The sequence below is a fragment of the Pocillopora verrucosa genome, chromosome 12 (assembly GCF_036669915.1).
Source record: "Pocillopora verrucosa isolate sample1 chromosome 12, ASM3666991v2, whole genome shotgun sequence".
NCBI classification, from domain to species: domain Eukaryota; kingdom Metazoa; phylum Cnidaria; class Anthozoa; order Scleractinia; family Pocilloporidae; genus Pocillopora; species Pocillopora verrucosa.
The window spans coordinates 7,593,235-7,607,417 of record NC_089323.1 but is presented as its reverse complement, the minus strand read 5'-3'; the positions used below and the strand labels follow the sequence as shown (position 1 = coordinate 7,607,417).

The window sequence follows — 14,183 nt, the reverse complement described above, 5'->3', positions numbered from 1 at the left end:
TACGTCAAAGTTTTTTCCAATTAAAAAAAACAGCTAATGCACTGAAAAAGGTGCGCGATTCTCCAAGTTTTTGATATAAAGTGATTGGGACGGAGTTATAATAAAAATCAGAGAGGAACATAGACTTTAATAAGGTGGCTGTAACGAAGGGCAGAAGCTGAAACGACGTTGGTTCCTTCGGCGGCTTTTACTGTTTGCATAATAGAGGGTAAAGATTTTCCTTTAATGAAAAAACGAGAGTTGTTTTTTTTTTTGCTTTTTTTTTTTGGACAACTACATTTACTCCTCATGCAAAAGAATAACTGATAAAGAAATAAGGGGGAAATGAGTTTAAAGATAATTAGTGATAATGGCTCTCTTTAATTCAATAAAATTGTATTTAAGTCGGCTGTAAAACGAAAATCTTAACAATCATTCCCTTTTGCTGAAGGAGCTTGATGTTTTGAGCATCCTTGAAAATAAAGCCATCGGCAGGTAAAAAGATCTTAACCAGGTTTTTGAGAGATTCAGGGAATTAAAATCGTGAGTATTATTTGAGCGTTCTCTGAAGCAATAACCTTGTACTATGTTTATTGAAAGAGGGCTATGGAGAAAATTCTTTAAATTTGTTCTTCCACGAACACTGCCTTGAGGGATCTTTTACCTCCCCAGAGGACACGGCAGTTGAGAAGTAGGTCGCATAATTATATTCTACCTAAGGTCCAGACAAGTCGTTTTAAATCAGTGTTTATCGGTAGATGTCTTTTTAATTGCAGTTAATCATTATTTCGTCATGTAAATTGTTGCACGTCTGTTTGCGCAATGAATTCTTAATAAAGACCTTTATTATTATTATATTATTATTATTAATCTTGAAATTGTAGAGGTCCATCGAGGAAGGTGAAGCCGTTGCACTGAGAGCTCTGCCGAGTGTTGGCTCAGTTTCAACATCAATTTTTTTTTACTTTCCTCTGTGATTAATCCCGTAAATTTGCACCTCCCTCTCGACCAATCAGAGACAAAGGAAAAGTCAGTCAGGAAGTGCTCACTCGCTTTTTTTTCTGCGCTTCAGAGAGTTTGGTTAATTTTATTTTGAGTACTCACCAGTTGGTCGATAGGTAAGTGTTTATTAAAGTCACATTGCAGCCCATAGGCTGAATTACGCAATTGTTTACTTACTAAGACTTAAAAAAGTTACGATAATGACTAAAGTATAATATAGGTACTAAATATGTTTCATAGAGATCTAGTAACCATTATAATAAGACCTTAATACACTTCTTATGGCTATGATATATAATTTGGAAAATAACCCTACAATGGTCGTTACAAGTTCCACTAATGAAAATTTACCCAGAAAATTCGATTTGCTCTGCGGCCATTGCAAGTATAAAAGAGTTCTTTGGCCTATTGGTGAGGACATGTGGCATATTATAAAGGCGATGTTTTCTTATATTATACCCTTGGATTCTTATGTAAGGGCGGAAGTAAGCGGTTCAGCGTATGGTCTTTATTAGATGCGATGCTATGAAAAAGCTTATCACATAATGAATCAATATGGTGCACCATTGGTGTTATGCCAAGGATTTCGCATTCATTATTGTAGCTCGTGCTGGGTAAAACGATTGAGATCGCCCTTCTCTCAATACGAACAAGCGCGTTGATGGGATATTGCGGCAAGGCGTTATAAAATACCTGAAGGGCATAATCGACCACGGACCTTATGCACGTACTGTAGTAAAGAATTAGATCTGTTGGCAAAAATTTCGTGCGTTTGAGCTGTACTAGGAAATAAAATCGCTTAATAGCTTTCCAAGCTGCATTTTCAACGTGTGCATTCCAATTTAGGTCAGCGTTTGTAGTAAGTCCCAGCAACTTGGCGGTACTTACAACCTCTACTTCTTTTCTGTCGATAACAACTGCATCCAGTTCAACTGGATTCCGAGAAAATGAGATTTGGAGCTCCTTGCATTTTTCAGGGTTGAGTTGTTCTCTATTTATACGGGACTACTCAATAACCTGGTTAACTATACTCTGTGCATTACTGGTATTCCCTTTCGGAACAACGTCGGATGCTGTAGTGTCATCAACAAATTTCCATAAATGTGATGTGTTTACATCCAAATCATTTATCATCAATACAAAAAACTTTGTTTGAGGTGAAAAAAAATATTGGCAATTAAAAATATCGTATTTTTCACTTGTGTTGATATAGCCAATCAGCTGGTTACACGTCACTCGCCTTTGGCGCCCCTCGGTCAGGTTGATGAATGAACGGCAAAACCTTCATGACTCTCAATACCAGTTATTTGTCGCAGCTTTCTCGAAATATGGCAGCTAAAACACTAAAAAATCCCTATCAACACGAAAGAAGTAGAAGTTGTAAGTACCGCCAAGTTGCTGGGACTTACTATGACACTAACCTAACTTGGAATGTACACATTGAAAATGTAGCTTGGAAAGCTAATAAGCGATCTCAATTATCCGGAACTTGAAGGATACGGTAGACCTTTGCGGGCCAACATTTTTTTTCACCTCAAACAAAGTTCATTTTTTTAATTACAGTTTCCGCAAAACGTTATAATAAAATATTGAAATGCAGTTGAGTTATTAGCAAAAACGTTTTTTCCGAATTTAATTCTTTGAGCCGCAAAAGTGTCAAAAGCCAGTAACGATGTGTCAACCCAAATAGCTTTTGTGTTGTTTTTCGCGACAGAACATCCGGGATAACATCAGTCGCAGAAATAGTTTTGTATTTCAGTTACACGTGTTCATCATAGTAGTTTGCGAAATAATAGGTAATGATAAAAACGGAGACATGCCTTGGGTTTTAGCAGATGGGGAGTTTCTTTAGTGGGAAAATTAAATCGATTCATTTAAAATTCGATACACTATCGTCAACATTATCAGATATTTTCGGCAATATTGCCAAGTCTTGGTCTGGTACCTGAATGGATCATTTTAAACCACTATCTGAATGTAAAGTGCGCTTTGTATTAGATCCTTTTATGCCGCTGCACCATGTTTGTGAAATAGTTCCTTTTAGAATTGCGTGCTATCCCATAGTCATTAACAACTTTTAAACCCAATCTTAAGAACTCCCTTTTTGATCAGGTTTTCTTTAACCGTTTTAGAACAGAATTTTTATTGGTCAGAGCGAGTTCATTATATGCACGCGCCTTACGTCACACAAGTGCACTGTTGAGATATAAAGCACGCAGCCTACGTCATCTTATAGAATTCCTGCGTGCTTATAGAACTCAACAATGCACTCGGCGCGTTTTTCATTTCTTTAGTGAGTATCATTTAAATTTTACATGGTATACTTAGATTGAAGTAGAAGAATCATTGTAAAGCGCTAATGATCATTTCTTTACCTTAAAAGACACCGTAATCGTGTATGTCAGTACTTTAGCGAAGGGAATGATTGCTAAGATTTAACTTTGAAAGTCGATTTTAGTACGACTTTAGTGAATTCAAAACTCATTAACACAAGAGAGCCATTATTAGTGATTTATTTCAAGTTCGTATTGTCTCATAATCATCTACGACTTACATTCGCTACTCTGACGAGCAGATTTGAAAATTAAAAAAAAAGTAAAAAGCGGAAGGAACAAAAGAACTTTGGTTTCTACAATAAAATAAATCTGTATTGTTCTTCTGTGCAAACAGCTGAAAGTCAGCAAAGGCAAAAACCTCGATGTTTATCGTTTGCTGTTCGCCTGAGCCACCTTCGCCTCTATATTGTTCTCTCAAGATAGTGGTTACATCGATATCTCCTTTGTTGCCCTCGAATCAAATAAATCACTTTGGATAAAAGACTTACAGAATCATTTCCTCTCTGTTAGTAGACTGGCTGTCTGTTTAAGGTGGCAAAGGTTTAAAGAGTTTTTACCGAAAATTTATTACTCTAAATGACCGGTGGTAATTAAACCTCTTTGATTATTTCATTAAGCGATTAAGGTATGTTCCTTCGATTTGGTTGATCGTTTTGATAAATTTGGTTTTAGTCTGGCGACACCCAACTTCGTCTTCTCCTTACCAATATATATTTTCCCTTTAAATTATTCCCTTTATTGATAGCAGACGAAGAAAACTCTATCATTATCGTTCATCTAAGCTTACTTAAATTAATTTACTCTGTTTCGAGGGTCTCAATGAGGTGCTATGGCTTTCACGGCTAACGGTTGAAATTTTTGCCATTTTAGGGCGTGGATAATGTAATTGCATAGTTGTCACTGTTTTTTCTTCTTATTTGAAAGTGAAATTTTTTTCGACCGTGAGTTAAAATGTCTAAATTTTTGCTCCAATCGGCTAAATTTAGGCCGTTTTACGGCTATTGGTTAACCCTAATGAGACTCTCTATTTCCTATGCTCTCCAGATAAAAATGACTCAAATGTCCAAAATGTTTTGAGTCATTTTACTTTTATTATGTCTATTGTTCAAAGTCAAAGCTCTTTCCAGTCAAACGGACAGCTGATGCACTGACAAGCAAGCTTTTGTTAGAAAGTGATTTATATGATTGGGACAACAAAGGAGCTCTAATCGTGATTAGAGAGGAACAAAGACTTCAGTTAGGTGGCTGTAACAAACGGCAAAAGCTGAAATGACGTCGTTCCTTCTGCTGGCTTTCAACTGTTTTAACAGTAGAGGGTAAAGATTTTCCTTTACTGGAAAAACGAAATTCGATTTTTTATTTTTGCCTTTCCTTTCTCCTACCACTAAAGTTACTCCTCATACAAAAGAATCACTAATAGATTATAAGGAAAGTGAATATAAAGATAATTAGTCGTAATGGCTCTCTTGAATTCAATAAAACCGCATATAAGTCGGCCGCAAAGCGAAAATCTTAGCAATCATTCCCTTGACATTCAATAGCTTGATATTTTCAGCATCCTTGTAAATAAACCCAGCGGCAGGTAAAAAGATCTTATCCAGATCTTACCCTGAGTTTGAGAGATTCAGCAAATTGAAAATCGTGAGTATCATATAACATTTGGCGTTCTCTGAGGCAATAAGTTGCATTATGTTTATTGAAGATACCTGAAGGATGACTATGTTGATTATCGTTTACGTTAATCCTAAAATTGTACAGGTCCATTGAGGAAAGTGAAGGCTATGCACTGCGAGCTCTGCTGAGTGTTGGCTCAGTTTCAACAAAAAAAATGAAAAAAGGTTATTGTAGAGTTTAATTTGCCTAAAGCAGAAGGTTGTACACAGATAGATCCATGTAATAGCTTTTTCTTCCCGAAATTGAGATTGTTGTTTATTTATCTTTTCATATTTACTACAGCTTGGATTACAGATAAGGATGTCTCAAACAATTTCCCAAGATCCCCTGTATCGCTCGAGAGCAGAAATTGTTTTGGAAGTAACTTTTGCCATTCTGGTTTGCCTCGCTTCCGTACTAGGTAATGTGCTGGTTGTTTATGTTGTAAATAAATACTCTGAGATGCAAACCATCCCCAACATTCTCATTCGCAATCTCGCACTGACTGATATTATCATGGCAACCCTTAACATGCCGTTCTGGATAACGAGCGTGTGCTCGGGAAAATGGAATTTGAGCCAGCAATGGTGTGAAGTCTCCGCATCGGTACAACAAACTATAGTTTTGGCCTCCTTACTCACTATGGGCTTAATTGCCATGAACAGATACATGAAAGTCGTCAAGCGAACCTTATATATCAAGTTTTTCCCCAGTAAAAGAGCTGCCTGGTTGTACTTTGGTTTCGTCTGGCTGGTTTCTGTGCTATTCGCCACACCTCCATCGTATGGATGGGGAAAAATAAAATTTGACTCACATTTTTTACTGTGCTCATTCAACTGGAAGGAAGGACACTTTTCTTTTGTCATTCTGCTTGCAGGGTTTTTCGACGTGATAATGTTTGCAATATTTTACTTCTATTGGCAAATTTACCAAACGGTGAAAGAAAGCACAGATAATGTCAACGCTAATGTTGCAAAAAATGGCGTCGGCGCACCAAGGTTCCATCGTACTGACATCGATGTTTTGAAGACTTGTTTCACAGTGGTTTGTTTCTTTTTAATTACATGGTTTCCTATAGCCTTGTGCGCTTTTATAATAGCTAATGGAGGCTACATTCCACGTGAAGTGGCTAAGGTGGCTGTGTATTTGTTGTTCTCCAGTAGTGTTGTAAATCCAATCATCTATGGGATAATGAATCCGCAGTTTAAACAGGCCTTCAAAAAAGTATTCCGTTGTGGTCATTATGGCAACGGTAATGAAGATCAGAGTCATGCAAGAGTTGCAGCTGTCATAATACATCCGAAGGGCAATTAAACTTACCAACTTTTGGCCTAAAGATCTATCATTTAAAGCTGTCATACAACATTTTTTGTTTAATTCAAAACCTTTTTTTCCGGGAAAGTGGGGTCGATACTGGCTTCGTTCTGTTTTTTCGTGTCTTTATACTTTTCTGGGTCCAATAAAATACAAAAACAGACATTGGATATTTGAAAAATTTTTAGTTAGCTGTCGAAAATAACCGGGATTGCACAGGCTTTTTTTTTACTTTGTGATTAAGAGAGTGTCTCTGTAAGAGCGGTCCGGTCGATTTTGCTTGAGACACGGATTTCGCTCGTTTCTCGTGTGTTGTAAGACATTCATGTACCTATACTAAAACCACAATCAGTTTGATCGGATCTCTTTATTTTTCAGAGTTTTACGGAAATTAAATTTCACTCGAGCGAAGGCTTATTGTGACACTTTTCAAGACTTTAATTTCATACAACTTTAGAGGACAATTTACAAAAAACTACGGAACTCAGCAAAAAACAAATACCACAGCCATGTATATTAACTCTATCTTATCTATCGAGGCGACTTTCGTAAACATCACGTGTCAATCAAGGAAACAGGAAGACTTGAATGACACCTTATCGGTTCGCCTAAATCAAACACGCCAAAACCGATCAAATTCAAGGTAAATTTTTGAAAAAGTGAGGCGTTCTTAACTGATCCAACTAACATAGCTAGGAAGTAGGTGCCATAGAAAAGATAACTACAGAAAAAAACTTTGCGGCCCGACCTTTACGAGAACTTTATAACTCCGTGAACTTACCTAATTTTCGGCAATCTCCAAGTTTGGCCGCCATTTTGAGGGACTTGTCAACATGAAGCGTAACCGATATAAATCAAGCAGGTTAATCTTAAACCGTCAGAAATACATACGAAAGCAATTCAAATGAACTTTTCTTTCAATTCAAGCGGCAAAATTTGAAATTGTTCGTTAAACTTACAATCCTCATGCGACCATTTCTTTCAACAATTCAAACACTACAACTAGTGTTCGAATTCCCCTCGTCGATTCCACCGCAAGAAATAACCTGTGCCACCCAAGCTTCGACTCGAATATGAAGTACGAATCAAGTAACATAACTGCTTCATCTTCGCGGAAATATCACGCTGGTATTTTGATTTTCCGATCGACAAGAACGGTGATCAGGAATAGATCGGTTTGTTTACCTCGTAAACGTGACCTCTGACCAGCCGCTAAGTGAAAATAGCATAGCGCGGGGTGGGGTGGTTGGCGGGCTTATCGTCATAAGATATTCGAATGCATGCTCAAAAAGCTTTAGGACTATCAGTCTAAACAGTGAAGGCATGCTTCGAGGTACAGACAATTTTTATTTTATTCTCATAACTTTCTCCTTTAAATTAGAACTGGTATTAATTAATAGAGTTATCAACATATTTTTAACCGGGGCACCCATATAACCTTTTTGCTTGTCATCAGTGGTATAAAATAAAATGTCTTTTCCACCAGAACCTTTTATTTATGCCCCATTGCACGGAATGAACACTATACTTTGAATGATTGCTCTAAGTAATTTTTTCTGTTCCCAAGAATGTATGCAAAGTGGTAGAGATTTTATTGATTCCGCTGACACGTTCTTTTAAGTTATGGCGCGTGTAGGTTTTTTCTATCAAAAGTCGCGCGTGCAACACACCGGAATTGAAAATTCGTCGTAAAATCGCACGAACCTTAGAATGATTTTAGGCAACTTTGACTTCTGGCGAGATTAAGAGGATGACTCAAAGGACCCCTTGAGATTTTTTTCAGTACTATAACTGAGAATTGTTAATAACTATGATAATCGTCATCATTAGCGGACGGTGCTTTTTGCCCATTGTTGTCATCATTATCGTTATCACGCCGGAAGAAGTATAAAGCCGGCATGTCGCCTTACCTAGCTACACAGAAAATTGTTCTCTCTTTTGCTCCCCTTGGATCCTGGAAACTGTTACTATTAAGACGATCAACAAGAAAGCCTTTATAATTATTGAAACTTTTGATTAACAGAATGTGGGAAAAAATCGGTGGGAGAGTTTTTCGCGTATCTTGTAATCTGAACGATAGTTTTAAATAAAACAAATAACAATTCATTCAATTTACCTTAGTTGTCTCGTGTTTAAATAGTGGCGTTTCTGGGGACCGTAGATTCTTCTCTGATTCTTCTTGTCTCAGCCAAGACTCACTATCATCAACTTTTTTCTTGTGCTTCTTACGGCATGGGACACAGTGAGTGAGGTAAGCGATTGCAAATTTCTCAGTTAAAGTAAAGCCCAGTAGCATCCATCAGGAATTAAAAACCGACATGCACTGTTTACTTTTATTATTCTTAATCAAATAAGGGGTGTTTTAGTCTGCAAATTTAATCATATCGGTTAATGAGAATCATACAAACTGAGGAAAACTGACCGCAAATAATTGTGAACCGTACGCATGAGTAAGTAGATTGCGTTATCAGGTGATTTGATCTTCTACAAAAACATTATTGATTATCAACCGAGCAACTTTGTACATATTTCCATCTGTGATGAAAAGCACTTACACATAGATCTATTTTTTTTCAACGTGATGTGTACTTAAGTACCCTTCATCTAATAAAGAATTTCTTCTCTTTTCGAGCAGATATGTCACGTGACAAAAATAGATAACAGAAAATGTTACTGAAGACCACCTGATTCAACTGGAATAATAACTCCAAACAGCTTTTGAACGTCCTGAGACATATGCAAGGTAATTACATCTCTGCCTTGGATACACTTCCTGACACCATCATGATCAGGATACTGACGTGTTACCTTTGCACTTCTCCAAAACTTCCCCAGAGTGTAGCGATGCCTATAGAAAATCCACATTTTTTTGTTTATCCTCCTGAGCGAGGTGAAATAGGCCAATCCTTGCCAAGATTAGCTCATTTTCACTTAAAAAACCTCTTTAGACAGGTGGCAGCTTATCAAATGTTTTACTTCGTCATTGCATTCAGACAGTCGTACCAAACCACTTAAGCCACACGATGAACCAAAGTTTTTTCCATCTTTGCTATTCAAAAAGCAGTCCTGAGACATAATGAACGTCTCGCTTGTGAACGACTTCTTCCTGTACTTGTAATTGTTTCCAAAGCGATACAAGTTCGGGAGATCTAAAGGAACTCATTATAACTTTGTATATTCGATACGATTTCAATTTCCGCGTCAAAGGAGAAGCCTACTGTAATTCGTGAGTGGTCAGTGGTTACGCTCGTGAGGTAAAGAATGGGTTTGTGACTTTCTCATTCAATTGAATCACTCGCGTCACTCTTATAAAATGGTTGAACGGAATACAGACTTCGAGTAGTCTCTTATTTTTCTTAAAGATAGTGAGGTCACGCGTATCCTGTGAGCATGGTGAATCCGCGAGACGCGAGACTCGTATCTCGCGTCTTCGCCGCTCCACGCTCTCAGACTTGGGCAAAGATAAGGCACGTTATTTCCGGTGCGATACAAGAGGTTCAATGGTTATCTCGATTATCTAAACACATTTATTTACGTGGTAAAGATTTGCTTTTAAATCTATGAACTGATGCTAGTCCTATTTGGAACGAAGTTTATTTGAAATAAAAAGGAATAGTAAGTAAAACAAAAGTTGTCTGCAACACGAAGTATGCCTTCACATTAAGACTGAGAATCCTAATGTTTATCGAATGTTCCCAAAAACCTTCTGATTATCTGCCCGCATCCACCCCTCACCCCGCTCCTCGCCACTGAACCGTACTGTTTTCACTCAGCAGCTGGTCAGCGGTCACGTTTACGAGGTAAACAAACCGATCGATTCTTGATCGCCGTTCTTGTCGATCGGAAAATCAAAATACCAGCGTGATATTGCCGCGAAGATGAAGCAGTTATGTTATTTGATTCGTACTTCACATTCGAGTCGAAGCTTGGGTGGCACAGGTTATTTCTTGCGGTGGAATCGACGAGGGGAATTCAGAAAGTTGTAGTGTTTGTATTGTTGGAATAAATGGTCGCATGGGGATGGTAAGTTTAACAAACAATTTCAAATTTTGCCGCTTGAATTGAAAGAAAAGTTCATTTGAATTGCTTTCGTATGTATTTCTGACGGTTTAAGATTAACCTGCTTGATTTATATCGGTTACGCTTCATGTTGACAAGTCCCTCAAAATGGCGGCCAAACTTGGAGATTGCCGAAAATTAGGTAAGTTCACGGAGTTATAAAGTTCTCGTAAAGGTCGGGCCGCAAAGTTTTTTTCTGTAGTTATCTTTTCTATGGCACCTACTTCCCAGCTATGTTAGTTGGATCAGTTAAGAACGCCTCACTTTTTCAAAAATTTACCTTGAATTTGATCGGTTTTGGCGTGTTTGATTTAGGCGAACCGATAAGGTGTCATTCAAGTCTTCCTGTTTCCTTGATTGACACGTGATGTTTACGAAAGTCGCCTCGATAGATAAGATAGAGTTAATATACATGGCTGTGGTATTTGTTTTTTGCTGAGTTCCGTAGTTTTTTGTAAATTGTCCTCTAAAGTTGTATGAAATTAAAGTCTTGAAAAGTGTCACAACAAGCCTTCGCTCGAATGAAATTTAATTTCCGTAAAACTCTGAAAAATAAAGAGATCCGATCAAACTGATTGTGGTTTTAGTATAGGTACATGAATGTCTTACAACACACGAGAAACGAGCGAAATCCGTGTCTCAAGCAGAATCGACCGGACCGCTCTTACAGAGACACTCTCTTAATAGTGCAACCAGGTTAGTTTACCCTTTCCTCGGATACTGTACTGCTGCCTCGATGAGGAATACGTCTCCACATATTTTTCTGTCCACATTTAAAGTGTGTTTTTTTTCAGTGGCTTTTCGTACCTGGCGTAGCACAGGTTCTCTTCTTAGAAACCTTAGTTTCACTGTACATATATTCAGATTGTATCAGGATGCGTTTACCAAACGACTGACTGACTAATCCTGAGTAAACTTTTCACATTAAATGTCTTGTGCGGTGGGTGTAATCAGAATGATATCTTGATATTTCTGCCTCACTGAACTAAAATTCACTTAAGAATTCTGTTAAAATTTAACCTAGGGATATTTTTATGGCGTACACAAATGCAGAAGGCTATGGACAAAATCCATGGAAGAGCTCATTGAGAGAAGCAAGGGCGATGGCGGTGACCGGCTAACTTTGCTAAAATTTGTCTCCGTTCAGAGAAAAAAGCGTCATGATCAGCCATGAATATATGTTTTAACATATATTCCCGTTGGGTTTTATTTGCCATTGGCACGACAATAGCAAGGCTGAAGCTGTGCCTTGCAAGACATGGGTCCCAATTATCCGGATCGGAACGTTAATCAAGTAGAAAAAAGGAAAAATGATTCAATGTTCCTACAAGAGAAATCGGGTGCTTTTTTTAAGAGAAAGAAGTTTTGTTGCGTAGTTGGAATTTTATTATCTTTGAACAAACATACATTTCCGAACATCTGTGGATGGAAAACATGTCCATATGCGTTCTGTCGAGTGGGTGTGCTTAACGTTTTTCAATGTGCACCTCGTTGCGTGCGAATTATTGAGATAAAAAGAACATTCACCACTGCTTTAAAGTAAGAAAAATCGTAACGAGACAACAAAATGCATGTTGAGTTTTAGCGCAGTTTTTATTCTTCTTAGATAGGCCAGGGTCGCATCTAACTAGCATCCAAAAAGAGTCAAATCTACAATCTTCGACGACACGGATTCGTTCACTCTGCGACATCTGAGAAGATGGAGTTGCAGAGTAGACAAAATTCGATGATTTAAAAAAATATTGTTAAGGTTAACACCCTAATTCTTCATTGATGAATTTTCCATTAGGAGTATCGCATATGCTATAACGTTGAGGAGTCTTGCAATCAATTTGGCGAAAGAAAAATTGTCCTTCCTTCCTTCCAGTTAAAAGTATAGACAAAGACATATGAGTCGAATTTCATTCTTCCCCATCCCCACAAAGGAGGTCGGGTAGATAGCACAAGAATCAGCCGGACCACACCACAGTTTAAACGAGCAACTGCTTTACTAGGGAAGAATGCGGCTACCATGACGGTTTTAATGTATCTGTTTAGGGTAATTAAGCCCATGATGAGCATAAAGGCAAAAGCCATTGTAGCTTGCACCGATGCGGAAACTACACACCATTCCTGGCTTAAATTCCACGTTCTCGTGTACAAAGTCGTTATCCAGAACGGTGTGTTGATGGTCGTCATGAACACATCAGTTAGTGCAAGATTTTAAATGGAAATGTTGCTGACGGTTTGCATCTCGGAGTATCAATTAACAACATAGGGGCAGATCAGAATGGCGAAGGTTACCTCCAGATAAATTTCCGCTCTCGAGCGACCAAGAGGATCTTGGGAATTTTTTTGAGAAATTCGAGTTGCAGTAAACATAAAAATAAAACCAAACAAAATTTAAAATTTAAAATCAAAATATCGATCAGAAGTCTGACAGAAGTCTAATGCACTGGTAGGAGGATGATAAAATTCTAACACCCCCTCTAAACGTCTTCCTCCCAGAGACTCATTTAATCGCATTTCTTGTTTTAAAGCCTTCCTAATTTAAGCACCGGATGCTTGAGATCCTTGGCTTGCAAGGTACAAACGTTGACCTCTAAGTTGGGTAAATAAAATTCGACAAGATGTTTATTCGTGGAACTGAGCCTTTGCCTAGGAAGGCTCGCCACTTGTTCGACCTTGTTTCCCTTAGGAAACCCTTACTAGTACAATACCAGGAGTGATGGCACTTATGGATTTTCTCCATATTGTTTCTGTGAGGGATCTTTGATAAACATTGTACGAATTCGACGCTTTTAAAGAATGCTCAAACATTGCAGAATGATCTCGATTTTTTATTTCACTGAATTTTTAAAACTTTTCTTTTTAACTTTTACAGTTTTAAGTTCACGGACACCGTAATCGTGTATCAAGTTTAGCGAAAGGAATGTTGCTAAGATTTCCGACTTTAGTACGGATTTAGTGAATTCGAAATTCAAGCACATTATCAGTGATTAATTTGAAGTTCGTGGTCTCGCATAATCACCTATCAGTCACCCTCTACTCTGAAGAGCAGCTTTTAAAACTAGGAAAAAATCGAAAGGAACAAAAATACTTTGGTATTTATACTAAAAATAGATATGAATAGTTCTTCTGTGCAAACAGATGAAAGCCGTTAAAAGCCACTTTCGTCTCTTTATTGTTCTCTCAGGATAGTGGTTGCATCGATATCTCCTCTGTTGCCCCCGAATCAAATATAATCACTTTAAATAAAAGACGAAGTTGTAGCCTAGATGTCTGTTTAAGGTGAAAAAGGCTTCAAGACTTTTTACCGAAAATTTATTATTCTAAATGACCGGTGGTAATTACACCTCGTTGATTATTTCATCTAGCGACCAGGGTATGTTCCTTCGCTTTGGTTGATTGTTTTGATAACTTTGGTTCTAGTTAGACGACACTCCACTGCAAAGTGCCCTAAACTCATTTTATCTTTGCCAATAGATATATTCTCCTTTTATTAAATGAACAGTTTATAGCAGACGATGTCCGTTTAAGCTTACTTGAATTAAGTCATTTTTTTCTGAGCGACACTCCGTTTCAATTGTCTCAATGGGGTAATCACTTTTACGGTTAATATAACTCCATTGCAGTTACCATCATTTTTTCAAGGTCATCTTTTTTTTAACTGTTAAAAAAAGATGACCTCGAAAAAATGAAGGTAACAGCAATGGAATTATATCTATCGATTAAATTATTAAGCCGAAATTTCAACCGTTTTACGCCTATCGGTTAACCCCATTGAGACTCTATTTCCCAAGCTGTCCAGTTCAAAATAAATCACTTTTATTGTGACTCAAATATCTTAAATGTTCTTAG

General features: G+C 37.7%; 1 protein-coding gene across 1 annotated transcript; it reads left to right on the top strand.

Moving 5' to 3' along the window:
• The first annotated feature begins 5,291 nt into the window (after positions 1–5,291).
• On the top strand, positions 5,292–6,284 carry LOC131777807 (visual pigment-like receptor peropsin). Its single transcript, XM_059094148.2, has one exon. It carries the CDS (start codon positions 5,292–5,294, stop codon positions 6,282–6,284), a length of 993 nt encoding a protein of 330 aa, XP_058950131.2.
• The last annotated feature ends 7,899 nt before the right edge of the window (positions 6,285–14,183 follow it).